At 53.8% G+C, this 27,280-nt stretch overlaps 3 protein-coding genes across 8 annotated transcripts in view; 1 reads left to right on the forward strand and 2 right to left on the reverse strand.

The window, feature by feature from the left end:
* Positions 1-8,730, forward strand: part of DMPK (DM1 protein kinase) — a 49,654-nt gene extending 40,924 nt beyond the window's left edge. For 2 of the 6 annotated variants that reach the window (XM_081922038.1, XM_081922039.1), the window contains exons 12-15: positions 1,380-1,477; positions 4,739-4,815; positions 5,399-5,475; positions 7,101-8,730. In XM_081922038.1, the coding sequence (XP_081778164.1) occupies positions 1,380-1,477; positions 4,739-4,815; positions 5,399-5,475; positions 7,101-7,521 (673 nt within the window). In that variant the 3' untranslated portion in view covers positions 7,522-8,730. Of the gene's footprint in view, positions 1-1,379; positions 1,482-4,738; positions 4,816-5,394; positions 5,476-7,100 lie in introns of all 6 variants that reach the window. The other 4 variants (XM_081922040.1, XM_081922041.1, XM_081922042.1 and 1 more) reach the window with 4 other exon arrangements.
* A 3,667-nt stretch (positions 8,731-12,397) lies between these two features.
* DMWD (DM1 locus, WD repeat containing) lies at positions 12,398-20,681 on the reverse strand. The gene is made up of 4 exons (XM_081922106.1): positions 20,201-20,681; positions 18,717-18,899; positions 16,600-17,853; positions 12,398-12,666 (listed from the first exon to the last, which is right to left on the reverse strand). The coding sequence occupies exons 1-4, from the start codon at positions 20,669-20,671 to the stop codon at positions 12,619-12,621; spliced, it is 1,956 nt and encodes a 651-aa protein (XP_081778232.1). The 5' UTR covers positions 20,672-20,681; the 3' UTR covers positions 12,398-12,618.
* Positions 20,682-21,874: 1,193 nt separating this feature from the next.
* Positions 21,875-27,280, reverse strand: part of SYMPK (symplekin scaffold protein) — a 29,292-nt gene continuing 23,886 nt past the window's right edge. Inside the window, exons 24-27 of the mRNA XM_081921904.1 lie at positions 25,356-25,532; positions 23,968-24,108; positions 22,573-22,881; positions 21,875-22,267 (exon numbers count right to left, since the gene is read on the reverse strand). Coding sequence (XP_081778030.1) covers positions 21,983-22,267; positions 22,573-22,881; positions 23,968-24,108; positions 25,356-25,532 — 912 coding nt within the window. The 3' untranslated portion in view covers positions 21,875-21,982. The remainder of the gene's footprint in view (positions 22,268-22,572; positions 22,882-23,967; positions 24,109-25,355; positions 25,533-27,280) is intronic.

The following is a 27,280-nucleotide window of genomic DNA, read 5'->3' on the forward strand; positions in this document are numbered from 1 at the left end:
CTGCTTGAAAATATGCTTTAAGGGACGCGGGTGGCGCTGTGAGTTAAATCCTCACGACGGGGTGAGCTCCTGTTGCTCAGTCCCAGCTCCTGCCAACCTAGCAGTTCGAAAGCACACCAAGTGCAAGTAGATAAATAGGTACCACTCTGGCGGGAAGGTAAGCTTCATTGACCTCCATTAAAAATTTCCTTCCAGTAGCACCTTAAAGACCAACTAAGTTAGTTCTTGGTATGAGCTTTCGTGTGCAGATACCTGAAGAAATGTGCATGCACACGAAAGCTCATACCAAGAACTAACTTAGTTGGTCTTTAAGGTGCTACTGGAAGGAATTTTTGTTTTGTTTTGACTATGGCAGACCAACACGGCTACCTTTCTGTAACTTGACCTCCATTAATTCTCCTCGAATGATGCTCTCTTCCAAATCCCTGTCTCCCCACACTTTCTTCCTCTCCTGATCTGGATTTTCTCATTCCAGAGTTACTCCGTGAGAATTATCCCATTCGAGAGAGGGGAAAGGGTGGGAAGGCAGGAATTTGGAGGAGACTCTCCTATGTTTCCACGAAGAATGAATAGAGTCCGAGGAAGCTGGACTTTCCATGTTAGACGGCAGACAGGGTGAATGGGCCCATTCCCCTCAGGCACATGAAGGCTGAAAGTTACTGAAATGATTAGTTAATAGGGCATGAAAAACAAACCTACCGTAGTTTAGTTGTTCTTAACCATTTTTCAGTGGGATTTCTTTCTTAATTGTACTGTTTTACTGCTTTGTGTTTGCCGCTCCTGGGCTCCGTCGGCAGGAAGGGCGGCGTGGAGCTTTAATAAAGTTAAATAACGCGAGTTGCTTCAGGGTAAGAACAGCAGTAAAACTTATATCTGAAAACAGTGTGGAGAAGATCAGGTACAGAATAACTAGAATATGCAGCGTTCATTGGGAAACTGGGGAAACCATGGAGGAGGGGGGATGCCAAAATTACTGAATTGTTTGATAGGAATTTCGAACGTGTTGTAAATTCTATGGAAAATTTATATACAGTGGTACCTCTGGTTGCAAACGGGATCCGTTCTGGAGGCCCGTTTGTGATATGAAAAGAGCGCAACCCATAGCGGCGCGTCTGCGCACGTGCGGGTTGCAATTCGCTGCTCCTGCGCATGCGCGTGACGTCATTTTGCACTTCTGCGCATGCGCGAGTGGCGAAACCCGGAAGTAACCCTTTCCGGTACTTCCGGGTCACCGCGGAACGTAACCTGAAAGAACGTAACATGAGGTATGACTGTATATAAAATAATAATAACATTAAATAACGGGTAGATCAGTCCTTCTCCCAGGCTTCCCACTTTCCTCGCATCAAATACTGATTGTCTCGCCTTTTCCTGCCCAGCCAACTCAAGGAAGCCGAGAGTCGCAATTTGGAACTGGAAGCTCAGATCAAACGCCTTGAGGAGCAGATCGAAGTGATGAGGCCGATGGCCGAGGAAGGCAAGTTTCACCGGAGCCCCTTCCCTCCTCCTGCCTGCAGCCCCACGTCCAGCTTGCGTTCCTGGCAGACTCCGCTCTGCGCTGCGACCCCTCAGCTTGCTGACCAGTCCCTTCGGTTCCAGCTCTTTCACCCCCTTCCCTTCCACGGTTTGGAAGAAGCACGTGTCCCAAGGCCAGCGCTGCACCCAGAAGCAAGGCAGGGAGCTCGGCCCCAGCTGCACGCACGGACTGAGTGCTTTGGACTACAACTCCCATCATCCACAGCCAGCATGGCCAACAGTCGGGGATGGTGGGAGTCACGATTCAAAACTTCCGGAGGGAACCATATTGGTGACGGCGGGCAGTTGAAGGGAGGTGCACGCGAGAGAGAAAAATCGTTTTTCACACCACACATTGAAAGCATTGTGGTACCACTTTAAACCATCATGGTTTCCCCCGGAGTATTCTGGGAGCTGTGGCTTGTTCAGGATGCTGCTAGACCTGTTGTTGTTTTTATTTTGATTACGTATTTTGTGGTTTTAATATTTTTTATTTCGTTCTCTGAACTGCCTTGAGACCTCTGGGCTATAATAGGGCGGTATATAAATTCAAATAATATTCTTATTAATAATAATAGACCTACAGTGGACGCTCGGGTTGCGAACATGATCCATGTGGGATGCACGTTCGCAACCCGCAGGGGCGCATCTGCGCACGCGTGGGTTGCGATTCAGCGCTTCTGCGCATGCGTGATCTCTGAAACCCAGAAGTAACCCGTTCCGGTACTTCTGGGTTTCGGAACGTCCGTAACCTTAAAAAAACGCAACCTGAAGCATCTGTAATCCGAGGTATGACTGTATTTTCCTCCAAGAGCTACGATTTCCAGAGTAGTTTATCCATATATCCCTCTTCACAGGGAACCCTGGGAACTGTAGTTTGGTGGGGGGAGGATAGGGAGGTTTCCTAACAAAGCTCAGCAACCTGAACAACTTACAGCTGCCAGGATTCCTTTGGAGGAAGCCGTGACTGTTTACAAAGTGGTCTCTTGGCTCTTTGGGTGTATGGTGCGTACTCAGAGCAGACCCCTTGGCCAACTTGAACCCACTGATTCTGAGACTGCTTAAAACACAGTGGGGCCACCCCCACCCCTGCCTTTCCAGAGAGGGGGGCCACGTTTCCAGAGAGATGACTGGGCTGTCTTTGCCTGATGTTCATTGCCGGATCCACCAGCAGGCTGAATGCTTGGATCTCTAGGCCCAGCTCCTCGCTGACTGGGTTTGGAGTGAGGAGGGAGCCTCCACCTGCCCCCCGGCCCCATCTAGCAGTAGCCTAGAACGAAAGGGCATAACTTGGAATAACCTATTAAACATTAAAAGCTTCCCTAAACTGGGCTGCCTTCAGATGTCTTCTAAAAGTCTGGTAGTTGTTCTCTTTGACATCTGGTGGGAGGGCGTTCCACAGGGCGGGTGCCACCACCGAGAAGGCCCTCTGCCTGGTTCCCTGTAACTTGGCTCCTCGCAGTGAGGGAACCGCCAGAAGGCCCTCGGATCTGCACCTCAGTGTCTGGGCAGAACGATGGGGGTGGAGACGCTCCTTCAGGTATCCAGGCATGCCCTCCGAGTCTCAAAACCAGGACACACGTCTTCCCGTCTGTGTTCCTGCACAAGTCACATGCAAGATCATGGAGCCCTAAATACACTATTTTTCTCGGAGCTGTGCTCTCGCACAACGGCACGGCACCCCGAAACGTGTTTGGGGGGTGCACCATGAGAGATTGCGGCCCTGAGAAAAGCACAAGGGCTGGGCGCAAAATCACGTGAGGTCACGACACCAAAAATGGCCACTGTGCTCTTGCCGGGGCGATGAGATGTTCCATTTTTTCCAGGACACTTGTAGGGTCTTTTCTATGCTCTGGCAATGCTGTTGTGTCTCAAGTGGGGAAGAGTTGCTCATGCACTCAAGTCCTGCTTGGACCATCTGGTTGGCCATTGTGACAACAGGGTGTTGAACCAAATGGGGACTTAATTGTCCTGGCGCATCAGGCCTCTTCCTAGGTTCTTAGGTGTGCTGCAGGTCTGTATGCAGATCTGTCTTACGCATATCCGGTGCCATGGTGCAAAGATCCCTCCAGTGCCCCACTCCCTGTTTCCCAGAGTTGTCGACCTTTTCCCAAGCCTCTGCAGCGATCACTGTCCTCCCGAGGAGGCTTGGGAGGCAAGCTGCATGCCCACCAGCCATATGGTTGATGGGGCGCAGCTGGCGGGCCTTCAGGAGGGAAAGGGGAGGCCGCCGGCAAAGCCGCGCAGCTCCCCCACTTGCTGGGGTGCCCCTGAGAGGCCGGCGCCCTGGCGCGACGCACCAGTAAACCCAATGGGAAAGACGGGTCTGTCTGTATGTGAGTGTGCTGGTCCCGTGGGTTATCCGAGAGGCTAAGGTCCAAGTCCGGTCCGTGGTCAAAGGTGCAGCATGGAGGCAGTCCGTAGTAGCTGGAGCTGGGTGCAGGGCAGGGAGGCAGGTGAAGTCAGGAACAAGCAAGCAGAGAGCCAGGGTGGGTCAGGCAGAAAAGCAGGACAGGGTGCAGGCAGGAACTAGGAACCAACAAGGTTGCTCCCGCAACTTGGGACTGGCCGGCTTTTATCTGCCCCGAGGCATAGGGCGGCCCCGATCCTCAGGTGACTCGCCTCTGCTGGCCTGGAGGTGAGCACTCCTCCTGAGGGAACTTAGTTCCCTCCGCCTCTCTGCCCTGAGCCTCTGCTGGAGGCTGGAGGGTTACCGGACCCAGAGGCAACCTCAGCTTCCTCTGACGGGGCTGAGAGTGGAGCACCTGCAGGCAATGGGTTCTTCATCACCTCAGGAGCCAGAGCAGACTCAGCTGACGCCTGCACCTGAAGATCCAGCACAGGTGAGGACCCTTCAGGCTCAGGCCCCAGCCCCAGCTCAGCTGGTTCTGGAGGCGGGGACTCCTGTGCAGGCTGGGATCCCTCAGGTTCAGCCTCTGAGTCCGAATCCCAGGCCATCACAGTGAGCTATGACAGCACGAGAGCTGTCAATCGCTGAGGGTCGAGTGAGAAACCTGCTGGCCTTTGTGCGCCGAGGGAAGCATAGCATGCGATGTGCGGCGCATGGCAACGGAGCCGCTTCTTTTGCCCGGCTTGTTCCCGCATGCCCTGTAGGCTACGCTCTTTCTCTGTACATTGTCCTCCCCTTCCCCACCCATTCACCACCAACACCCCGCCCCCCCCACAAAGGAAACTCGGCCCCACGTTTCTCTTTTCCTTCCAGCTGCTCTGGGCTGGAGCCCCCGCTGGCCCCCCAACCACACCCACCCTTTCTTGTGCCGCGTGGAGCGCCTGGCAAATGTAAGCCTGACTCTGCAGGTTGCCGTACCTCATGGAGGAGGTGGGGGAGGGAGAGGGATGTGTCCCCCGCTCGCCCCACGAGCTTAGGCTCCCTTCTGGGTGAGGAGGGGAGATGACTCTTTCTAGTCTGCCCAATATTGGGGTCCTCTGACTCTGGGGCTCTGTGGGTCCTGCATCAACCTTCCGCGCCCCCCACATTCCGCACCCAGAATGTATTTTGCATTTTATTTTTGGAAAGGGGGTGGGTGCAGCTTATTCACATTCTCTTATGCAACTTTGCTTTCGTGTTTCAAACATTAGACTTCCTGGTTTGTTGCGTTTTTCTTGAAAAGGCGAAAGATGGGAAAGGTTTCATTCCAAGAGGGCTAGAAACTTGGTTCCATAAAGACAAAGGGCAGTGGCTGTCACAACCCACAGCCCAAACGGCAGCTGGGGGGGTGGGGGGGTTTCTGGCAGCATGTGCACAGAGAAAGCAAGCAGCTGTGCTCTGATCTGGTCTCTCCCCCCAGCCCACCCACTCGCCGCCACCCCCCAATTGCCTGGCACTCTGCGCCGCTGACTTCTGCTCTCTCTTTCCAGCAAGGCGGCACCATGGCATCTCGGCTTTGTGAATACCCGCTTGTGGTACCTCTGTACCGGCACTTGCTGCTCTTTTCTAGGGTACGTCGGCTGCCATCATCGCGCATGTGCAAACACACAGACCTCTCTCTCTCCCTCTCCTCGGCTCACCTGAAGCCAGAGCTTGTTTGGCCTGAGAGCGGCCTTCCGCTCCCAGCTCTTCTGGTATCGTGTTCTTTTACCCCTCTCGACTAACAGAAAGCCATCGAGGGCAAAAACAGGCCCTGTGCAGAGACAGGGCAACACAGCCTGATTGGAAGGTGGTTGGGGCAGAGCACTGATTGCAGAAGAGGGATTAAAATACCTGAAAAACTGCCTCCTTCCCTACAGGTCCTCTTGGGGGCTGAGTTTGGCAGTGGGGCCCCTCTTGGTTGTCCCTCTGCCCTCAAGAGGATTGGGGGTGGGGTGGGCCTTCTCTGTGGTGGCCCCTAAAGTGTGGAACCCCCCCCTCCATTATGCAGCTTAGGGAGGATGCTCTTGCACCCTGGCCTTTGACACCTGAGGTGTATATTCTTAGGACCAACTTAATTTTAGGGATTGAAAGTTGTTTTGAACTGTTTTTTTAATGCAGTGTTTTAATCGGGTAACCTGCCCCACCCCCACCCCAGGGACCTTGGGGGTGAAATAAATAAATGAATTTAACGGCAATAAAAGCTGCCATTTATTTAATAGCCTTTCTTGTGGCACATGGTTTTGGAATAATATGGCGCCAGCGGGCCTGTCCGCTTAGGCCGAAGGCCCAGCTTGCCAAGAACCGGGCCACCCCGTCCCATTTCGCCGCCCCCACCAAACCCTCCCCAACTGGAGTCACATAGCCTTGGCTTCTGGCGGTATCGTGCAAGAGGTCCCAGAGGTCTCCGTACAATTTCGCGGGGCTCTCACAAGATCTTGCCAGAACCCAGGCGCCACTGCAACCACTTCCCCAGCGATAGGAGACACGCCTGAAGAATGCTCCTTGGATTCTGTTGCCTGAGGCGGCTGCCTCAGCCTACCTCATGGATGGGCCGGCCCAGAACTGTCTGCTCCAGTTCTCTCCAGCCATTTTGTCCTCTGGAGCCCATTGGGAGGCTGGCTGCTCCGTCTCTCCGTGAGTGCCAGTTCTTCAGTTTGTTCTCCGCCAGCCTCTGCTGAGCACCACCAAGGGCCAATCCATTCCTGAAGAAATCTAGTGTGCCAGGGAAAAAGGCACTAGCCTACTTCGACATGCTAGCTTTCCTTGGGCAGGAACCTTTAAATTTTAGGGCAGAATACTCAGTTGTGAGGACACCCGGCCTTGCAGTGGTACACCCAGGTGTGGCTTGACTGTGAGAGTAGCAGGAGTGACTGAGCACAGAGAAAGCAGGATTGTGTAGTTATTCTTACATACCTGAAAGCAAACCTTCCCAGGGCTTGAGGGCGCCTCCCAAGTTTTATTTCAAACTAGTGTCCCTCGGCTGAGGTTTCTGGGAAGGCAGGGCCTTTTTGGAGTGGCCCCATCTGCCCAGAAGCTCAGCCTATTATTACTGTACTTGCATGGGATGGGGCAATCCAGGGACTCTCCGAACAAGCGGGATGACTTACGGTCCCTTGTGGTTCCAGCAGCAGGGATCCGCTGGGTCTCAAACCCACTGGCTCCCCCAAACCCAAGGGCTTTCTTCTGTCTTGACCAGCCTGTTTTCCCTTCACAGGTACATAGGCCCTGCATCGTCAAGGTGGGATACCTGCTCTTATGCACTGGCAGATTTGCCCTGGACGCCTCTCCTCGGAGCCTGGTGGAGGTGGCATGAAGGCCATCGGCGAGGGGGGAGACCCTTGTGCCCAACAGCTGCTGCTCAGTCCGCTCTGCCCTTGCCAGGCGCCTGGGACAACCTCCTTTATCACTTGCCAGCTGCCTCCAGAAGGGAGATTGGGGCCCAGAGGGCCGAACACCCCCTTCGGCTTGTGCCCTGGCAAGGAAGAAGACCCTTTGCGATCCAGATGCTGCCTGAACCAACGGCCGAGCCCCAGCCACTCCCTGGGGCCTTGCTTCCCTACACTCTGAGCCCTGCCTCTGAACGCGCCTTGCTTTGTGAACACAGCACTGGTCTCCCCAGCTCACATTACTGGTAGAAGCCAGGGAGGAATTTCCTAAAGGGCCACGAGTGGCCGAAGAGAACCCGGCAGAGACCCCCCCCCCAAGACCTCTCGACCCCCAGCTCCTTCCCACTTTTTATCCTCAGGCTGCTCCGCCTCAAAAAACGAGGGGCAAAATTTGGGAGCTGCTGTAGGAGCCAGGATTCCCAGCATCCTCAGTTTAACCCCTTAAATTCCTGTAGGGGAAGGAGCCCAGGAATCCTGCCCCCCCCAGCCCTTCTAGTCAGCCCCCCATCTCTGATTCTGACATGGCTGTTTCCAAGAGGTGAAGGCTGGGGGGGGGGAATTCCTTCGTGGCAAGTGTCTTCCTGGGGACGCAGCTTCCACTTACCCCTTTTGCACCGACGAGGCGACGCTCCCCCCTCGGATCACGACTGCCGCCCCAATGACCCATGGCTGCTTTGCACCAGCTCCCACCCACCCCCTTGGGAGTTTGGCGCAAGGGCGGTTGGTGGGGGGGTGGCTGATGGAAGAGGACTGGACTCGGATTCTGGTTTTGCTTGGAGGACGCTCTGCTATCGGTCGGAATCCGTGCAAACAGATGTTGTACGCCGTGCTTCCGAGTCACGCTTCGCACCTGGGATTGGTTGGGCTAGGACGGTCTCTGGGTAGCTGCCCCAAAGCCCAGGCGGGACCTTGGAGAAGACCGCAAAGCTAGGCATGTCTCAAGTTCGCTTGATGGGAAGCGCCACCGGCAACAGAAAAATGACTTATACCTGCACTTCTACACTTCTGGCACCTGGTGGCAGCACCAAGCCTTGCTTGCTCCACACTGCCGCACGTACACAAGGTTGTTGGTAATTTATTTGGGATTGTGGTGTTTAGCTGTAAATCTTATTTCCCCCTCCAGCAGGTGGCGGACCTCTGTTCCCTGCCTCTTCCAAAAGGTGTGCGCGCACTCGTCTCTAACGAAGGGAAGCGCACAGGAGAATGTTTAGCTTGAAGTTGGGGGGGGGGAACTGTGCTAGTTTTAAGTTTTTGCACTATGCTCTCCTCTTGGTCCCTGGTCACCTTCCTTTCTCCCCATATTTATTATTCCGTCTCCCCCCTCCCCGTCCCCTCCTTGGTGTAATAATACGGCACACAGGGGCTGGATGCATGAGAACACTGTACATTTGTGACACTGTGTGTTAAGGATGTTGCTGCTCCCTCTTCAGAGATGAAATAAAATTGGATTCTTCCGTAGCCTTTTGCTGCACTGCAATGTAGGAATTTTGCAACTAGGGGCCAAGACAAAACACGGGAGGGGAAGGAACTGGGGCAGGGGGCAAGACACACTGATGCCACCATCACAAGCAACTCCACGCTTTCACACGTGACAAGGAAAACGACTGTCTCACGCACTGATTTTTGCAAAACAGAGCTCTCTCTGTTTCCTTAGAGCACCCACCGTGGTGGTTTTTTTTTTACTGGCACCAGAATTTATGTTCCACAAGCTTCCGTTCCTCCTCCTCCCTCGTGCCCCCCACCCCACCCCCAAAACCACCAACATTTAGCAGGGGAGGCCTGTGGTGTGAAAACTGTCTCTTTAGTATAAATAGGAGTTCACGATTCTATAATTTAAACACTCTTCAGACACAACAGTAACAAACGTTTAGAGAGCAGGTAGTAAAGTGACGAAGGCACAGGGGGGGGCGTCATCGTCGCAGCTTCCGGGCGTGTTCTTCTGCGGACTTTGGGGTGGGGGGAGTTTGGGGGTCTCGGCTGCCAGACACCAGCTGGCAGGCAAATGCCGCAGGACCGGGAGGGGAGGGAGGCAGACAAGAGTGTGAGGGCAACATGCATTTGGGAGGCGGGGGGGGGGGAGAGCAAAAGTAATACTGTCTGCCAAGGTCTCTGCGAAGGATCCAAGCAGACCGGGGGGGGGGGGCAAGGCAGAGTCCCTCCTCTGCTCCCCACGTTCCTCTGACCAGGCTGGGATGAAGCGGGTGTGAAGATTGTGTGAAGTGGCTCGGCACCCAGTATGGCTTTTTTTTCCTGGGGGGAGGGGAGCCAGTCCCGTGGTCGTCAGTCCTCTGAGAGAGGGGTTTTTTCACCCACCCACCCATCCCCGTTGGTTTCTCTGGCAGCTGGGCCGCGTTTTGCAAACATGCAGAGCTGACGATGGGTTCACAGTGAGCACAGCGTGACATACAAGACGGGTCCCCTTGCCAGGCTGGCATCCGCCCGCCCGCCTTCGAGCCTTTGCTGGGCAGCTGATAGGTGGTCCCAAGGTGAAGGCTCGTGGCGAACGCGGGTGGTTGGGCTAGAGGCGGGCAGAGTCTCCTGGGTGCGTCTCGAATGCTAAGGGCCCAACCCCATGATGTGTGCAGGTATTACCAACGAGAGCGTGGGCGCCTCTGGGCATGCGCAGGTGGCCACCGTAAAATGACAGCCGGCTCCCCTGGGAAGTTCCTAACGCCCTCTTGTGTTGGAAACCAGGCATGGCAGGCAGGCTGCCCTGCCTTCAGAGCAACTCAGTCAAGCCCTGCTCCTGCCCAGGCTTGCCGCCACCGGAAACGCTATAAAACAAGAGCTGCTTTTGAATCCACTGGGCAGCGCCAGGCCTCAACCAATTCTACTGGTGAGTTTGGAGACTGTTACAGGCACAAATCCTGGCCCCCCCATGACCACGATAAACAGGCAAACTGGTAGGACATGGGATGCTTCTGCAGAAACCAGCATCCTTTATCCTGACTTGCTGGAAGCTCAAATACGCAGGGCGAGGAGCTGCAAACGGAATACTACTCCCCACAAAGAAAACTGCTCCTAGTGCATGTAGCCCAGGGCTTCCCTCTAAGCCTGTCGGTGCTAAAGCAAAAACAGCGAGAGGGAGAAGCCCAGGGATCCTCTTGGAAGTTTGCGGGAAGTTTTCAGCCCAGGTTATTGGAATTTTTTTTGGCCGGCACGCCTCCCCAAACTGCACCCTCCCAGGTGTTTTGGGCTACAACTCCCCACAGCTGCGCAGGCTGGGCCTTGTGGGAGTTGTAGTCCCAAACGCCCGGAGGGCGCCGGGTTGGCGAAGGCTGCTCTGCCTGTACTCCAGGCTGTAAGATAAACCGCACAAGTGTGGCACTGCGTACATAAATGCAGGTGTGGTAGAGAGAGGCTCAAAGCTGCCCCAAATTGTACTTTTAACGCTTATGAAGCAATAAATAAAATAGCACACACTTGCAGAAAACTGGCTCTCTGTGCGTGTCTCTTAAAACTGCCCTCAATTGCCAAAGGATCAAAGGATGTTAGGAATATTTTAAATGGCCACATACTGAATGAAACACGTGTATTTCTTTGAATCCATTTTGGAGCAGCTGTTTTCTGCGACAGGAGGGGTTGTAGCTGGCGCTAAGCCCTACTTTGAGTAGACCCACTTAAATTACCCGGCCTAACTTAGGCCCACTAATTCCAAGGGGTCTACTCTGCGTAGGGCGTTGCATCAGGTGCAACCAAGAATCCTCAAGCAGATCAAAACCTTTCCCAGAATAGACACATATTCCTATAATTTTTTCGGTGGACAGAATACAGATAGGCGGCTGAAATGTCTAGAGATAAGCTCTACTGGGATCCTGGCCATGCCCCAACAAAGACCTACCATGGCATCCCCAGGGCTCTCTTAAGGCTCTGCGCAAAGTTATGCACCAGAACGGCTGCCCAGCCTGAATTTCTGCCCATGCTGCTCTTTGCTTCAGCCCTCGACTCTTGTCTCTGGCCAAGAGGCTTGGGGAGAAAAGAAAGCAGACGGCTTTCTCTGCCGCTAAGCCACATCCACAGTAGGAAAACTGCCGAGCCCAAGCAACCATCTACCGGGACACATGAACTTCCAGTTACTGCACGGATAATTCCGCTTCCGTATCCTGTTCTCTTAAACGTCTTCCACTAGTGCCCAAATTTATGCTTTTGAAAACAAGATGGCAGCTGCTCTTCCTGTAAATGCAACCCTTCAAAGTTGAGGGTTTGAGACTCTGGGCTTCCGAGCGGCTGAAACATCCCATCGATTTCCTTGCACCTGCCTGGGGCTGGCAACCCGTGATCAACATTAGGAGGGCTGGCTATTTAAAATGTGCATTGACAGACTCGATCAAACTAGGGTGGGGAAGACCATGTGGTACAAACAGGCCCGAGCAGTTGAGGGCAGAGCGCATCTTGCTGGCCCAGAGACGAGATCGAATCCAGAGGCAGATCCGTGGAGGAGAGAAAGAGCTGAGAAACCAAGCTGCGTGTCAGCTCAGTTCAGTGGAAAAGGTCCGTTTTGCTTCTGAAAGGACCACAGAGAAGGTTGTGAGGATGGGCAGCTGTCTAGGCCCCAAGGCTGGGACCTGGGACATTGGCAAGAGGACCCGGGCAGTATCTCGCTGGATCTCAAACACCTGGCAACGTGTGTCTGTGGACCAGATGGTTACACTGGGAGGAGGAGAAGGAGGGAAAGTTGGGGAGATACACCTGCTGTTAAAGACTGAAGAGACCCTGTTGGCAGAGGGGAGGGTCTTGGGTCCCGCAAGAAACTGGGACGCGTTGTGCAAAACACACATAAATTTAAAACGAAGAGATGAAGAGGAGGGGAGGTGTTCTTCCTTTGGGGCTGGGTCGTCCTCCCCCTGTGCAAAAGGGATTCCTTCCGCTTTCTCCGAGGAGTGGGTGAAGATCGCAGACGGGTCCTATCCAGTCCAGAGCAGCAGGGCAGCTGGAAGGCAGTGAGGAATCCCCGCCTGGGAGACGAGGGGCAAGGGGGCAAGGTGGGGTGGAGGCAGCTCAGTTCACCCTTGTGCAAAATCTGCCCCGGCAGCAGCCTGTGCTAAGATCTTAGCTTTAAATATGGTTCATATTAATACTTTTTTTTTCTTTAAATAGCTGAGAAGAAGTGCAAAGGGTCCTGTGCTACATAGGTCTCAATATATTAACTCTGTTAGTCTCTCTCTCTCTCTTTTTCCATACAGTTAAGTGTCACAGGCGAAGGAGGAAGGGGATAACCTGTACATACTCAGAAGCGGCTGGAGAGGCAGAGAGCTTCGCCATCTTGGCCAAGGGGCCTCGGCAGGGCAAAGAGTCACAGACACCTGTGAGGAGGAGGTCAGCCAAAGGAGGGGGGGCACCGTCCGGTTATACCACCGTGCCGCTGGGAGAGCCGCCGTTCTGGGAGTTCAGGGTCTGAAAAGGAAACAGGGTGGGGGAGAGAAGAGTTTTAAGCGCTGAGAAGAAAAAGAGCAGGTCAGGAAGGGCTGCTGGGCTCCTTCTCCCTGAAATGCAACTTTTCTATGTGAAGGGCGGTTTGGAACTTTTATGTATACAGTTTATATACTGCTTAGTAAAAATAAAAAGAAATTTATTTAAAATAACGTGGGATTAAAACTAAAGCCATCTAATACATGCCTTCTGGAAGGTAAATAAGGTAAAGGTAAAGGGACTCCTGACCATTAGGTCCAGTCGTGGCCGACTCTGGGGTTGTGGCGCTCATCTCGCTTTACTGGCCGAGGGAGCCGGTGTACAGCTTCCGGGTCATGTGGCCAGCATGACTAAGCCGCTTTTGGCGAACCAGAGCAGCGCACGGAAACGCCATTTACCTTCCCGCCGAAGCAGTACCTATTTATCTACTTGCACTTTTTGGTGTGCTTTCAAACTGCTAGGTTGGCAGGAGCAGGGACCGAGCAACGGGAGCTCACCCTGTCGCAGGGATTTGAACCACTGACCTTCTGATCGGCAAGTCCTAGGCTCTGTGGTTATATAATATATATATATTATATTAAAGGTAAAGGTAAAGGTACCCCTGCCCGTATGGGCCAGTCTTGACAGACTCTGGGGTTGTGCGCCCATCTCACTTAAGAGGCCAGGGGCCAGCGCTGTCCAGAGACACTTCCGGGTCACGTGGCCAGCGTGACATCGCTGCTCTGGCGCGCCAGAGCTGCACACGGAAACGCCGTTTACCTTCCCGCTAGAAAGCGGTCCCTATTTATCTACTTGCACCCGAGGGTGCTTTCGAACTGCTAGGTTGGCAGGCGCTGGGACCGAGCAGCGGGAGCGCACCCCGCCGCAGGGATTCGAAACGCCGACCTTTCAATCGGCAAGTCCTAGGCGCTGAGGCTTTAACCCACAGCGCCACCTGCGTCCCATATATTATATTACATTATATAATATAATGTATAATATAATATAATGTAATATAATATAATATAATGTAATATAATATAATATATTATATTACATTATATATATTATATTATATATAACATAATATATTATGTATATATATAATATATATAAAGGTAAATAAATATATATATTTAACTAATTATTATAGAAAAAGTGAGCAAAGAAAAGGAAAAGAAGGTTTAAGAATTGAGTATCAGAGCTCCTGAAAGCTTGGGTTAAAAATGTATGTCTTTAAGACAGGGACCATCCAAATACTCCCACATGCAGCATGGCCAGGGATCAGGGATGATGGGAGTTGTAGTCCAACAACACCTGCAGATTCCTCACATCTGCTTCCAGAGGAGTTAAAATCCGGTTACCGTCCCTGCCTCTCAGGCCACCTGGGGAGGGTGTTTCAAAGGCCACCACTGACAAAGCCCACCTCTGCGTTGCCCCCCAAGAAGCAAGCCAGGCCTCCTCAGAAGCTCTTAAGCTTTGCTGCTGCCTTATGCCTGGACTGGTCCTTTGTTTCCCAGCTGGAGAAAACAGGCATTCAGCTTGGCTGTCTGCCTGTCTGCCCACTCAGAATTAAAGTCAGGAGGGAAAGAAAGAGAGGCAGGCAAGCAGGCAGGTATCAGCCGCTGCCCTGAAGGCCCAGCGCTGGGTTTTCTCCAACTAGACTGGAGCAAACGGTACTGGGAAATGGTAGCATCTGTTTGTGGGGTGGGGGTGAGGAGTTGTGCAGTAGGCCAGAAGCACTGAGAGAATTGCTACAGGAAGCTCTTTAATGGCCGGCTGGGATTTGCTCCCCAGTGAAATCGGGGGAGAAGAGACCCTCTCACTTGCCCTCACGGATCTTGGCCTCTTAACTGCACCCCAGTGGCGTAGCGTGGGTTGTCAGCACCCGGGGCAAGGCAAGTAATTTGCGCCCCCTAACTCATGGATTTGCACCCCCTAACCCGTGGATTTGCGCTCCCTAACCCTAACCCCCAGATGTTGCGCCCCCCCTGCACCCCCCACGCTACGCCACTGCTCCACCCAAAGCCGTTTCACAGCAGTGTCGCTCCACTTTTTGTGTGCTGCAGTGCTTAAAAGAGTGTCTGGCCAGGACCCAAATCCCCACTCAGACAGGGACTTCACGCTGGGCGACCCCGGGGGCCGGCCACTATCTCTTAAGCCCAGCCCACCTCACAGGGTTGTTGTGAGGACGAGACGAGGCAGGGTGGGGAAGAGAGCCACGTACGCCGCCTTCCGCTCCCTGGAGAAAAGGTGGAATATAAAAGTAATAAGACAAAAAATGAGACCACCTCGTCTCTCTCGACGGCGTTCTGAGAGCACGCAATGCAGCTCCCGTCTTGCTTGTCCTCCTGGGCCTCCACTAAGCTGATCTTCCGTATTTGTGCCTGGGCTTCAACAAGGAGTGAAGCATTCGGCCGGTTTGGTGGATAGATTTTGCTTCATCACTGATGAAGCATTTTCACCACTGCAGTGTTTGGGGCCAGGACTGGGCAGGGTTCCCCCAAGCCAGCCACTCTCTCTCCTCCTAGCCTGTGGTTTGGCTTAATGGCCTGCGCCATCGGAGGCACCACACTGCACGAGCAGCAACGCCCTGCTCCCGTTCTGGACTTGCGGCTCTGGGGGATAAACAAAGGTGGATTCGTGGGATACTGCCTGGGTTGCTGGGCTCAGGGTCACCCTTCGCAACTGATGCGAAAGGAAGGATGAAGGAACCAAGAGGAAACGGGCGCAGGGAAGAACAACACTGGGATGAAGAGTCCTGCGAGCTCGCGAGATCCCTGCTGATCAAGCTAATGGAAGCCAAGCCGACATTCTGCTGAGAACATTTCATTATTCCAGGGTGGTCTAACATGCAGTCCGGAATCCGAGTAACTGAAGCTCTGGGGTTTGAGAAGGAGGCATGAGGGCTCTGACAGGGTCCTAGAGCCCTCCATCCTGCTTCCCAAAGCCTAGTTCAGCGTTTCTCAACCTGTGGGTCCCCAGATGTTGTTGGACTACAACTCCCATCGTCCCTGAGCTCTGGCCTTGCTAGCTAGGGGTGATGGGAGTTGTAGTTCAACATCATCTGGGGACCCACAGGTTGAGAAAGGCTGGCCTAGTTAGTTGGTGCTTTTCCAGCTTTGGGAAGGAAGTTGGAGGGCTATAGGACCCTGCCACAGCTTCGTCTCTTTCCCAAAGCCCAAGGCCATGCTTAGCAGAACGAAGGCTGCAGGGTCCCCGTCTCTCCCCACCCCCAAATTTTGGCCTCTCCGCCGCATGCGACAAAGCAGTGAGCAGCCCACAGGTTCCATGTTGAAGTACTCCTGTGGCCCACTTGGTGTGAAAAGTTGGCCTGCCCTGCTCTAGATCCGTCCCACTCGCTGTTACCTCCTCCTGGTTGGTGACCAGCAGTTCTGCAGGGTCTCAGGTCAGAGCCTTTCCCAGCAGATGCTGCCAGGACTGAACCAAGGTTAAATAAGTTGGGAGTCCTTGTTATTCAATATACCAAGAAAAAAGCACACCAAGAACTCTGGGCCAATATAAATTTCAATAGTGGGGGTGGTCAATCTGACTACGGACTAACATGAACTTATCTCTACTCATAAACTTTTATCTCTAAACACTGAAACGAATTATTGTGTTACACATATCCGAGTTTGAGTTTGTAATCTCTGTAATCCTTGTCAGAATACATACTTTGGAATGGATTAGTTTTTGTTATAATTGACTCTTGATTTGCGAGGAGGGACCACTCCCACTATTGAAATTTATATTGGCCAGAGTTCTTGGTGTGCTTTTCTGCTTTGCCAGGACTGAACCAGCCTGCTGGTCGCATGCCCTACCGTGAGCCACGCCCCTTTCCCAGGACGGCTTCCCCCTAGATCAGAAGCGGCCACTTCCTAGGGCAACCCAAGCTTTGAAGCCCTCCTGCCAGCATCAAGGGGCTGCCCCACTCACCGCCTTCCCTGGCCTGGCCCACGTGCAGATGAGGCCCTCCTGGCAGGCGGTGATGATGCAGTCCTCCAGGAAGAGCAGCACCGTCAGCCGCTCATGGGCAATCTTCTTGCAGACGAGGGGCTCCAGGAGGGGCACTTCGTTGATGCGGGGGCACAGCGCCGTGCCCAGGACCTTGGCCGTGTCCAGCTTGCTCCGGGGCACCACGTTGAGCTTGTCGTTGCTCTTGCTGATGTTGCCCAGGCTGTGGTAGCGCTTGTGCTCCTTCTCGGCGTTCTTGTCCTTCCGCTCCTGCAGGGTGAGCGTGGCGAACTTCCCAATGCTGAAGGGCACTGCGCCGTCCGCCACGTGGCTCTTGGCGGCGCTGGTGACGGCTGGGTGTGGCAGGCTGTTGGAGCGGGACAGCGAGCGGGGCAGGGCCCCCCCGCCGGCCTCGGCTGCCAGGTTGCTCCCGCCGCTCCCGGAGGGGGGGATGCCGGCGCTGAAGGTGTTGGTGAGCGTTCGGGCCCGGGAGAGCGGGTGGTGGGGGTACAGGACGTCCTCCGTCAGGTCCCAAAGGCAGAACTGGGTGTCCTGGCCGGCAGACCCAAACCGGTAAGTCACCGTCGGGGTGCTTTTGGTGCTGTGCTTAGAGAGGTGGGACAGCGTGCTGCTGGTCCGCACCCTGCAGAAATTGGCAGAGTCCTGGATGTCCTCGTCGCTGCCGCTGAACTCGCCGCTCTCGTCGTCCTCCGTGCTGGTGGTGAAGGGGTCAAAGGCCACCGCGTTGACCCACGACTTGTGGCCGTGGCCCCTGGCGATGACCCGGCCCTCGGCAAAGGACCAGACCGTCACCAGGTCATCCTCGCCGCCCGTCACGATGTAGCGCCCGTCGGGGCTCCAGCAGACGCACAGCAGCCCCCCAAAATAGCTCTTCATCATCCCCTGCAGGAGCATGGAATCGAAGTGGAAGACGCGGAGGCAGCCGTCTTGGCTGACGCAGGCCAGGTAGCGGCCGTCGGGCGAGAAGGCAAACTCGTTCAGCGCTCCTTCGCCCACCGCCCACTTCAGCAGCGGGTTGCGGGCGCTCTTGCTCTTGCAGGCGTAGACCGTGAAGCCCTCGCCCTGCTTGAGGAGGGTGTACTGGGGCGAGGCGGAGCCGCAGGGGTGCTCCACATTGTACAGGTACAGGTGGCCGCTGGCGTGGGAAGCCAGGAAGAGGCTCTCCGTCTCAGGGATCCACTTCACAAAGGTGACCTTTGTCTTGTCAATCAGCCTCTGTCGGGTGGGAGGCAAGGAGAAAGGTGAGTTGAGAATGCCCATGGAGTTCCCCCAGCCATTCAGTGCAGCCCTCCCTGCTTGAACTTGCTGGGAACAGGCCCACAAATGTGCACCATACTCTCACTATAAAATATTTAACAGGAACGAGTCTCTTAACCGCCCTTAGTGATCTCTAGGCAGAGATCATCAGCGCAGGCCAGGGAGAGTCAACAAGAGGTTATGAAGAGCTACCTTGCAACCCCCAGCATTAAACAGCACTTTCAGAAGTAGCCTTGGGCCAAACACCTGTGCCAACTTTGGCTTGAAGTACAGTGGTACCTCTGGTTACGTACTTAATTCGTTCCAAAGGTCTGTTCCTAACCTGAAGCACCACTTTAGCTAATGGGGCCTCCCGCTGCCATCGCGCCACTGCCGCGCGATTTCTGTTCTCATCCTGAAGCAAAGTTCTTAACCCGAGGTACAATTTCTGGGTTAGCAGAGTCTGTAACCTGAAGCATATGTAACCTGAAGCGTATGTAACCTGAGGTACCACTGTACTTATTTTTCCAAGGCATCATTTCTTGGGCACAGCTCTATGGCTACGAACCGGCAACATTTCCCAGCTGCCTTTCTGAAAAATCTCTCAGGGCGACTTAAGAATACAATCGACAAGCAGTCACATTAAACCACACTTTGATTGTTTAAGCCAGCTGAAACTTGTAGCTCTACACGTTATAAGCAATTAACAGCAGCAATTAAGGAGCGACATTTAAACAGAGGCCCTAACCCAAGCCCATTGACCTGGGAGGAATGAAATAAGAGACTCCAATTGATCTGTATCGACTCTGAGTCGCTGCTTCTGCAGAACACTCTGGACTCACCTCCTCGTTGAAGAGCTTACTAGTATCCTTCTTGATGAGATCCAGGTACTGCACTTGCCCAGCTGAGAAGCCTACCAGCAGCGAGATGCTTTCGGAAGCAGCTGTGAACTGGTTGAAGTCGTGGCAGGTGGGCTGCGTCCCCTTATAGATCCGCTTGTCGATGGGCTTCTTCAGGTCGATAGACTGGAAAGCCAACAAAAACAGAATGGGTGGGAAGTTAGACTGCAGGAATCAAGCCCTGGAAGGGAATCTGACATGGAAGCAAGAAATGGAAAAGCCACCTGCCGACACTTCCTTCACTTTGCATAAGAGAAACACAGGGAGTGCCTACAGCTGTGTGTGGAGCACAGAAATGGCCTCGGAGCACACAGAGCCCTCTCTGGAGACACATTTCTTGGCCTTTCAGCAACTGCCGTTCTCCACCCATTTCGTATCTACCTGCATCAACTTTGCAAGCAAGAAGAAGAGAGTTTGGATTTGATATCCCGCTTTATCACTACCCAAAGGAGTCTCAAAGCGGCTAACATTCTCCTTTCCCTTCCTCCCCCACAACAAACACTCTGTGAGGTGAGTGGGGCTGAGAGACTTCAGAGAAGTGTGACTGGCCCAAGGTCACCCAGCAGCTGCATATGGAGGAGCGGAGACGCGAACCCGGTTCCCCGATTACGAGACTACCACTCTTAACCACTACACCACACTGGCAAGGCTATGAAAGTCACTCGCTTCACACCGACCTAAAAGCTGCTGGTGGGAAAGAGCCTTTATTAAGCTCTCCTGCCTGGTTACGCTGAAGCGATTCTCAGTTGCCACAGGAGACCACAGCTCCAAGTTAAGCAACAGCATCCTTTTGTCATTTTGCATTCCTGCTTTCCCTGGCCATCCGGACCGGCAAATACCTCTGCAAGCAACCGATCCTCCCTCTTGCGAAGAATTAAATCCACGCTCCTCCGGCTTCTGAGATTACCCACCGACCAGCCCGTTTCCTTACCAACCCCATGCCATTTCTGAGCCCTGTTTTCCTGCCACCGTAGCCTCCTCTTCCACATTACCCCAATGCCTTCACAACTGCTTCTGCCCATCTCCGGGCAACCTGGCTGCTCCTTCCTCCCCGCATCCTCAGTTGCCCTTTCAGCGCCCTCCTCCTTGCACGCCCTTCCTCAGCTTGACTACAAAACACAGGCACAGAACACCAGCTCTGCCGGTTAGAGGCTCTCAATCCCAGGGCTGTGAGTTCGAGTCCCCAAAGATCCTTGCATGGCAGGCGGTTGGACTAGAAGACCCTCGTGGTAGCTACAACAACTCTCAAATTCTCTCCATCTTTTCTGGTCCTACCCCCCCCCCGCCAACCACACCCTAAACCTCCCTCTTCTGCATACCTGCGCAGCCCCACTTCCTCACCTGGACCAGCCCAACCCCACCCATCGCCCCCCTCTCCCTCTGACCTCCCCCCACCCCACCCCACCCCAAGCTCGGCGGCCGCTCACCCTGCGTCCCCGCCCGGGCGCGCCCCCGGAGCCCGAGTAGAAGTACAGCTCTCGGCCCAGGTTGAAGCAGACGCGGCTGCGCTCGGCGGCCAGGCCCCCCGGGTCCCCCTCCCCGCAAGGGTCGCCTCCTCCTCCTCCTCCTCCTCCGCCGCCCCCCGCGCCCCCCGAGGCCGGGCTGAGGCGCACCAGCGAGAGGCGCACGGGGGGCAGCGAGGGGGCTGGCGGCGCGGGGGCTCCGACGGGGACCCCGGAGGGCGGCGGGGGCGGCTGCGGCGGGGCGGCGCTGGCCGAGGCGGGGGCGGCGGGCGGGGCGGGCCTGGCGCGGGGCTCCGGCGCCCCCAGCAGCCGGTAGGAGCCCTCTCGGGTGCGGAACTGGCTCTTGATCTCGTGCGGCGGCTGCGGCGGGGACGGGCCTCCGTCGGGGACCGGCGCCGCCGCCGCTGGGGCCGGGGGAGCCAGCGCCGCCGCCATCTTCCCGCCGGGCCGCGGCCGCCGCCTCCTGCCTGCCTGCCTGCCGGAAGTCGCGACCCGCGGCTCACCTCGCCGCGCCCGGAAGCTGCGCCGCGGCGCCTTGGCAACGCCGGAGGGGAGGTTGCCGGGCGACGGGGGAGCCCCGCCTCCCTGGAACGACGGCCGCCCTCAGCGGGGCGGGGCTTGGGGGAGAGGGCGAGGCCCTTAGCAACCGAGGGAGGATGCGGGCCTTAGCAACGGGGCCTGCGCTTAACAGGCCTGTCTCGGGAGCAGAGAGGATGGAGGGACTTCGGGAGCGGGAAATCTCAGGGTGGCAAGACAAGGGCCTTCTCTGCAGTGGCTCCCTGTCTGTGCAATGCTCTCCCCAGGGAGGTTCAACTGGCGCCTTCCATTACAGTTTTACCTCGGGTTACATACGCTTCAGGTTACAGACTACGCTAACCCAGAAATAGTGCCTCGGGTTAAGAACTTTGCTTCAGGATGAGAACAGAAATTGTGCTCCGGCGGCACGGCAGCAGCAAGAGGCCCCATTAGCTAAAGTGGTGCTTCAGGTTAAGAACAGTTTCAGGTTAAGAACGGACCTCTGGAACGAATTAAGTACTTAACCTGAGGTACCACTGTATACTTTTAGGCACCAGGCAAAAACATTCCATTTTAACCAGGCGTTTGATATGATTTACGTACAATGCCCTTTAAAAATGTGGGTTTTTTTAGGCTGGGGTGGGGTTACTGGGATGTTTCTTTTATTTTGATTATATAATTTGTGGTTTTATGTTTTGTGAACCACCCTGAGACCTCTGGGTATAGGGCAGTATATAAATTCAATTTTAAAAAATCCTTCCAAGTAGCACCTTAGAGACCAACTAAATTTGTTACTGGTATAAGACAAATTTAGTTGGTCTCTAAGGTGCTACTATAAGGAATTTATTTTGTTTCGACTATGGCAGACCAACATGGCTACCTACCTGTCAATAAAAAAAGTCTGACAGCACCGGGCTTTTCTAAGCCATCCTCCTCCTCCTCTCAGCCCCACCCAAAAAACCAACCATATTTATTACCTCAAAGGCACATGAAGTTCAAGGCAATTTACATATAGCATCAGCTGTGTTTACCCAACTAACAGATTATCTCTTTTTTATAATTAAGAACTACGCCACCCCACTTTACACCAGCAGGATAAAAAAACTCCAGTACAGACAGAAAAGCAGTTGAGACCCAAGATTCTTTATTTAGAAATCTAATCCACTTTATTCTTATTTTCCTGCTTCCTTTCCCAGTTAACCCCTTTCCCCCCAATCTTCTTTTCCTGAATCATAAGCTGTCTGCCTTCTCCTCTTGCTCCACAATGGGGTCCGGCAGCTCCTCTGCTGGGCTGGGAGAGTTTGCAACCAGAGCAGCGGAAGGGGCAGGAGGTGGTGCCCCACCGTCTGCGGCCGGCTCCTCTTCCTCGAGGGAGAGGGTGACTTGCGTGGCTGTGGGTGGCTTGCTTGAGGATCCCTCATCTGAGCTGCCGCTGCTGCTGCTACTACTGCTGCTACTGCTGCTGCTACTGCTACTGCTGCTGCTGCTGGCTGCTCCTTCCTTGCTCTGCAGCTCCTGGGGAAGAGACCAAGAAACCACCATCAGTGTGCAGAACTCACATTGGCTCATCTCAGAACTCGAAAGGCAGAGAAGCTCAACATCACTTGTGTCAAAGACTGCTGTCTTGGGAAATTAATCCGGCTTTCAAGGGGTTGCCTGCCTGAACCAGATACGGTTTCGGCGGCTTGCGCTGCGTCTATAATCCTCTCGGCAGGGAATGACAGAAATCCAAGACACAACCGAGGTGCTTTCATAGGTGGAACTACAGGAGGTTTGATGGCTACTTCACTGACAAGCAAAAAAAAAAAAAGTTGGGGTACCTTGGGTGGCCAGGGGCCCTCTAAGCTGGAATCCAGCTGGGAGCTGTCTCCTCCAAAACTCTCATCTTCCTCCTGCATGCTGATGAAGATGGTGGGAGTCTCCGCCTCAGGCACCTCCTCCTGCAAGTCCACAGATTCCTCGGAAGGGAGTGGGGTCTGGGGGGCTGCTGGGCGGAGAGGCTGCTGCTGCTGCTGCTTCAATTTCTGCTCCTCCTCCAGCTGGCGCTTGAGGGCCTTCTCCTGCGCCAAGCGCAGGGCAATCATATCCTGGGACACGCGAGGCAGGAGGGGCTGAGGCTCCATTTCTTCCTAGGATTGGCATTGAGCTGTGTTAGGCCCTGCAAAGTGTCCACTCCTTTTTCAAACCCCTTTCTAGTTGGCGGGGGGGGGAAGGAATGAGTGCACCATGCTCCTAGCACTGGATCCCAATTCCCAACACTGTTCTGTGGTGGATCCCTCCCCACGCTGGGCCTCTATTTCTATGTCTAATACAGGGAAGCAAGGTAGCCTGGCTTCCATTCTGTGAAAGTGTTCCCAAACATGCAGAAATAAAAGAACACTATGCAAAACTTAGGGACGCAGGTGGCGCTGTGGGTTGAACCACAAAGCCTAGGACTTGCCAATCAGAAGGTCGGCGGTTCGAATCCCCGCCACGGGGTGAGCTCCTGTTGCTGGGTCCCTGCTCCTGCCAACCTAGCAGTTCGAAAGCAGGTAGAGCAAGTAGATAAATAGGTACTTCCGGCGGGAAGGTAAACGGCGTTTCCGTGCGCTGCTCTGGTTCACCAGAAGCGGCTTAGTCATGCTGGCCACATGACCCGGAAGCTGTACGCCGGCTCCCTCGGCCCATAAAGCGAGATGAGCGCTGCAACCCCAGAGTTGGTCATGACTGGACCTAATGGTCAGGGGCCCCTTTACCTTTATGCAAAACCTGTTTGCATCAAGGTCTCCAAGTTTGGGCTAAGCTGCGATCACGTATCTGCAGTGCTGCAGGCTTGCAAAAATAAAAACCATTGCACTTCTGCTCCCATTTGCAAACTCTGACTGGACATCACTGAAATGGTTCTTTCTACCTTCCAAGGCCCTTTTGAGTCTCTCCACAGTGCTTTGCTCCTCCTACCATCACCCACTCAAGCTGCGCTCCTATGTATGCTCACACAGGAGCATAAGGCCTACTGAACACAGTGGGACCGACTGCCAAGGTTCACCGTGAAGGTCACAGAAACAGAAATCCAAAGACAGCTGAATTGTCTTTCACAGTTCCCTTCTCCCCACCCTCCGTTTCTGGCAATCTCAACACACTGAAGGCTCACTATGCATGTTACTGTAACCTGGCAAAACCCACATTTGTTCAATGCTATGAACGCCGCCCCCTCCCTGCCCACCGTGTGCTCTGACCTCTTTCTCTCTTCTCAGCTCCTTGGTCCTGGGTGGGGCTGAGCCCCTCGCCTCCTCCAGAGGCTGCAACTCCTTCCCTTCAAGGTCTTGCTTGTTGCTGGCTTCTAGGATGGCCATGGTGGAATTGGGAACATGAGCTTGCTGGTGGAGAAAAAGCAGAGGGGGTACCTCATCCAGACGTGCGCCAATCATTGCATTTGAAAGTATTCTCTCAAACAGTATTCTCTCTGATACTTTCACCCATACCCTATCTTGGTTAAAATCCTACTGGGCTGGTTGAACAGAAGTTCATTAGTACGTTTTGCAAGAAACCCACAAAGACTTTGTGGTCTTATTTAAAATTACTGTTCTGGACTGCGTGCATGGGAGTATTACTGACGTAGTACTGGGTTTTCTTGTGTCTTCTGACCTATCCCAACCTGTAAGGACTGAGTTTCAAGTAGGACTTCTAGGTCTGCCATGCCCCACTCTTTAGACCAGGGCTGGGGAGCCCCTCCCTTTCTGACGCCAGCTCCCTTCAACTCCAGCCAGGGTGCCCAATGGTCTGGGATGATGGGAGTTGTAGTCCAACAACATCTGGAGGGTCACAGACTCCCCAGCCCTGATTTAGATAGGAAAGGTCTGCATGTGTGGGATCTTTGTCTTCAGAAGTGCCTGTCCACGGAAAAGCCTAGCACATACAAGGAGCAGGAACCAAAAGACTCTGTGTATCTTAATATACCATGCCTTTCAGTGGGTTTTTAATCGTGGGCTGCTTTGGGAGCCAATGCTAGCTAAAAATGGGATAAGAATGTAATACAATAAAATGAACCAACATGTTACCTCTTAGGATTCTTTAAACCAGAGCTTTCCAAACTGTGTGTTGTGACACATTAATGTGCTGAATGCAGTGTGTCATGCAAACGCTCCCCATGCTCCTCCTGGGGCCGGAAAGCGGTTAGTTTAACCTCCGACTTGCTACCAGTAGCACTTAAGAGACCAACTAAATTTGTTATTAGTATGAACTTTCATGGGCATGCACACTTCTTCAGATACTGTGTGCATGCACACGAAAGCTCATACCAATAACCAACTTAGTTGGTCTCTAAGGTGCTACTGGAAATAATTTTTTGTTTTTTTATTTTGTTTCGACTACGGCAGACCAACATGGCTACCTACCTGTAACTCCGATTTGCTAGTAAAACTGAGTATGTCACAAAATGAGGTGTGTCTAAAAAGTGTGTCAGCAACCTGAAAAGTTTGGAAAGCTCCGCTTTAAACAATGCCCTTCAAACTGCGAACCTGGATTTAAAAAGGCACCCTGAATTTTGTTTTGACTCGAATAACCTCTCCCCCAGCTCGCTGCAGGACCATGTGCTCTGCAACTGCAGCTTTGTGTGGGGCAGTACCTGATGTGGGGTGAAGGAGCGGACATGGGCCAGCAGAGGCTCCCGCAGCTCTGGGCACTTCTCGAAGACGGCGGTGAGCTGCTGAGGAGGCAACTGGAGGATAACTTGGAAGGACTGGGGCTTGGTCCGCTGGCAGCACTTGATGAAGCCCTCCCAGACCTTGGGGTACTTCCACACCTGGGGGAGGAAGGGAAAGAGTTAAAATGCGGCACCAGCAGCCAGAGCCTGCTCTGTGTCTCACCCCAGTGGCCTAAGGCTCATCAGGCTGAACGGCCTGTTTCCAGCAGTGGCCGCCAGCCAGATGCCTCTGGACGGGTCAAAAGCCAGGAATGAAAGCACTGGATTTCCCCTATAGGCCAACCAGCATGCAGAGGTATAGGGGTATCCGTACACAGAAGTTGCATTTTTCTATCGTGACATCGTGGGCACCCACAGGCCTACGCTGCATGAGTCTGTCCAAATTTTTTTAAAAAGCCATCTACAACAGTGTCCTTTGCTACTCAAGTTTTTCTCCCGCTTATAACATTAGAACTTATGGACATGCTATGAAGCCGGACAATGGAAGATTCAGGACAGACCAAAGAAAGCTCTTTGTGTAGGGAAGTTGTTAATGTTTATTGCTGTATTGTTTGGTTGGGAGCCACCCTGAGTGGCTGGGGAAACCCAGCCAGATGGGCGGGGAATAAATAATAAATAATAATAATAAGTTAAGGAACCCCTGACCATTAGGTCCAGTCGTGGCCGACTCTGGGGTTGCGACTCTCATCTCGCTTTATTGGCCGAGGGAGTCGGCATACAGCTTCCGGATTGTGGCCAGCATGACTAAGCCGCTTCTGGCGAACCAGAGCAGCTTTCGAACTGCTAGGTGGGCAGGAGCAGGGACTGAGCAACGGGAGCTCACCCCATTGTGGGGATTCGAACCGCCGACCTTCTGATCGGTAAGCCCTAGGCCCTGTGGTTTAACCCACAGCGCCATCCGTGTCCCATGATTATTCATGCACCACAGTTAATCTATGGAACTCCCTCCCACAGGAGGCAGTGATAGCTACCAACCAGGGTCGCTTTAGAAGAGAACTGGACAATGGCTATCATTGAGAGCCAGTGTGGTGTAGTGGTTAAGAGCGGTAGTCTCCTAATCTGAGGAATCGGGTTCGCGTCTCCGCTCCTCCACATGCAGCTGCTGGGTGACCTTGGGCCAGTCACACTTCTCTCAAGTCTCTCAGCCCCACTCACCTCACAGAGTGTTTGTTGTGGGGGAGGAAGGGAAAGGAGAATGTTAGCCGCTTTGAGACTCCCGAAGGGGAGTGAAAGGCGGGATATCAAATCCAAACTCTTCTTCTTCTTCTTCTATCAATGGCTACTAGCCACAAGGCTCAGAGGCAGCAATGCTTCTGAATAGCAGTTGCTAGAAGCCGCATTATGAATTCTGGTGCCGGAGGAGACTCTTGAGAGTCCCATGGACTGCAAGAAGATCAAACCTATCCATTCTTAGGGAAATCAGCCTGAGGGCTCACTGGAGGGACAGGTCCTGAAGCTGAGGCTCCAATACTTTGGCCACCTCATGAGAAGAGAAGACTCCCTGGAAAAGACCCTGATGCTGGGAAAGATGGAGGGCACAAGGAAAAGAGGACAACAGGACAAGATGGTGGGACAGTGTTCTCGAAGCTACCAGCATGAGTTTGATGAAACTGCGGGAGGCAGTGGAAGACAGGAGGGCCTGGCGTGCTCTGGTCCAGGGGGTCACAAAGAGTCGGACACAACTAAACAAAGAAGCCGCAGGAGGGATCCTGTTTTCAGATCCTGCTTGTGGGTTTCCAACAGGCATCTGGTTGGCCACTGTGAGACCAGGATGCCGGACTTGAGAGGCCACTGGCTGCCTTCTTACAATATCTTGTGTGCTCGGCTGTTCCTCCCACCCTTGGGAG

This window comes from Podarcis melisellensis, assembly GCF_964234715.1.
Source record: "Podarcis melisellensis genome assembly, chromosome: 8".
Classification (NCBI taxonomy): Eukaryota; Metazoa; Chordata; class Lepidosauria; order Squamata; family Lacertidae; genus Podarcis; species Podarcis melisellensis.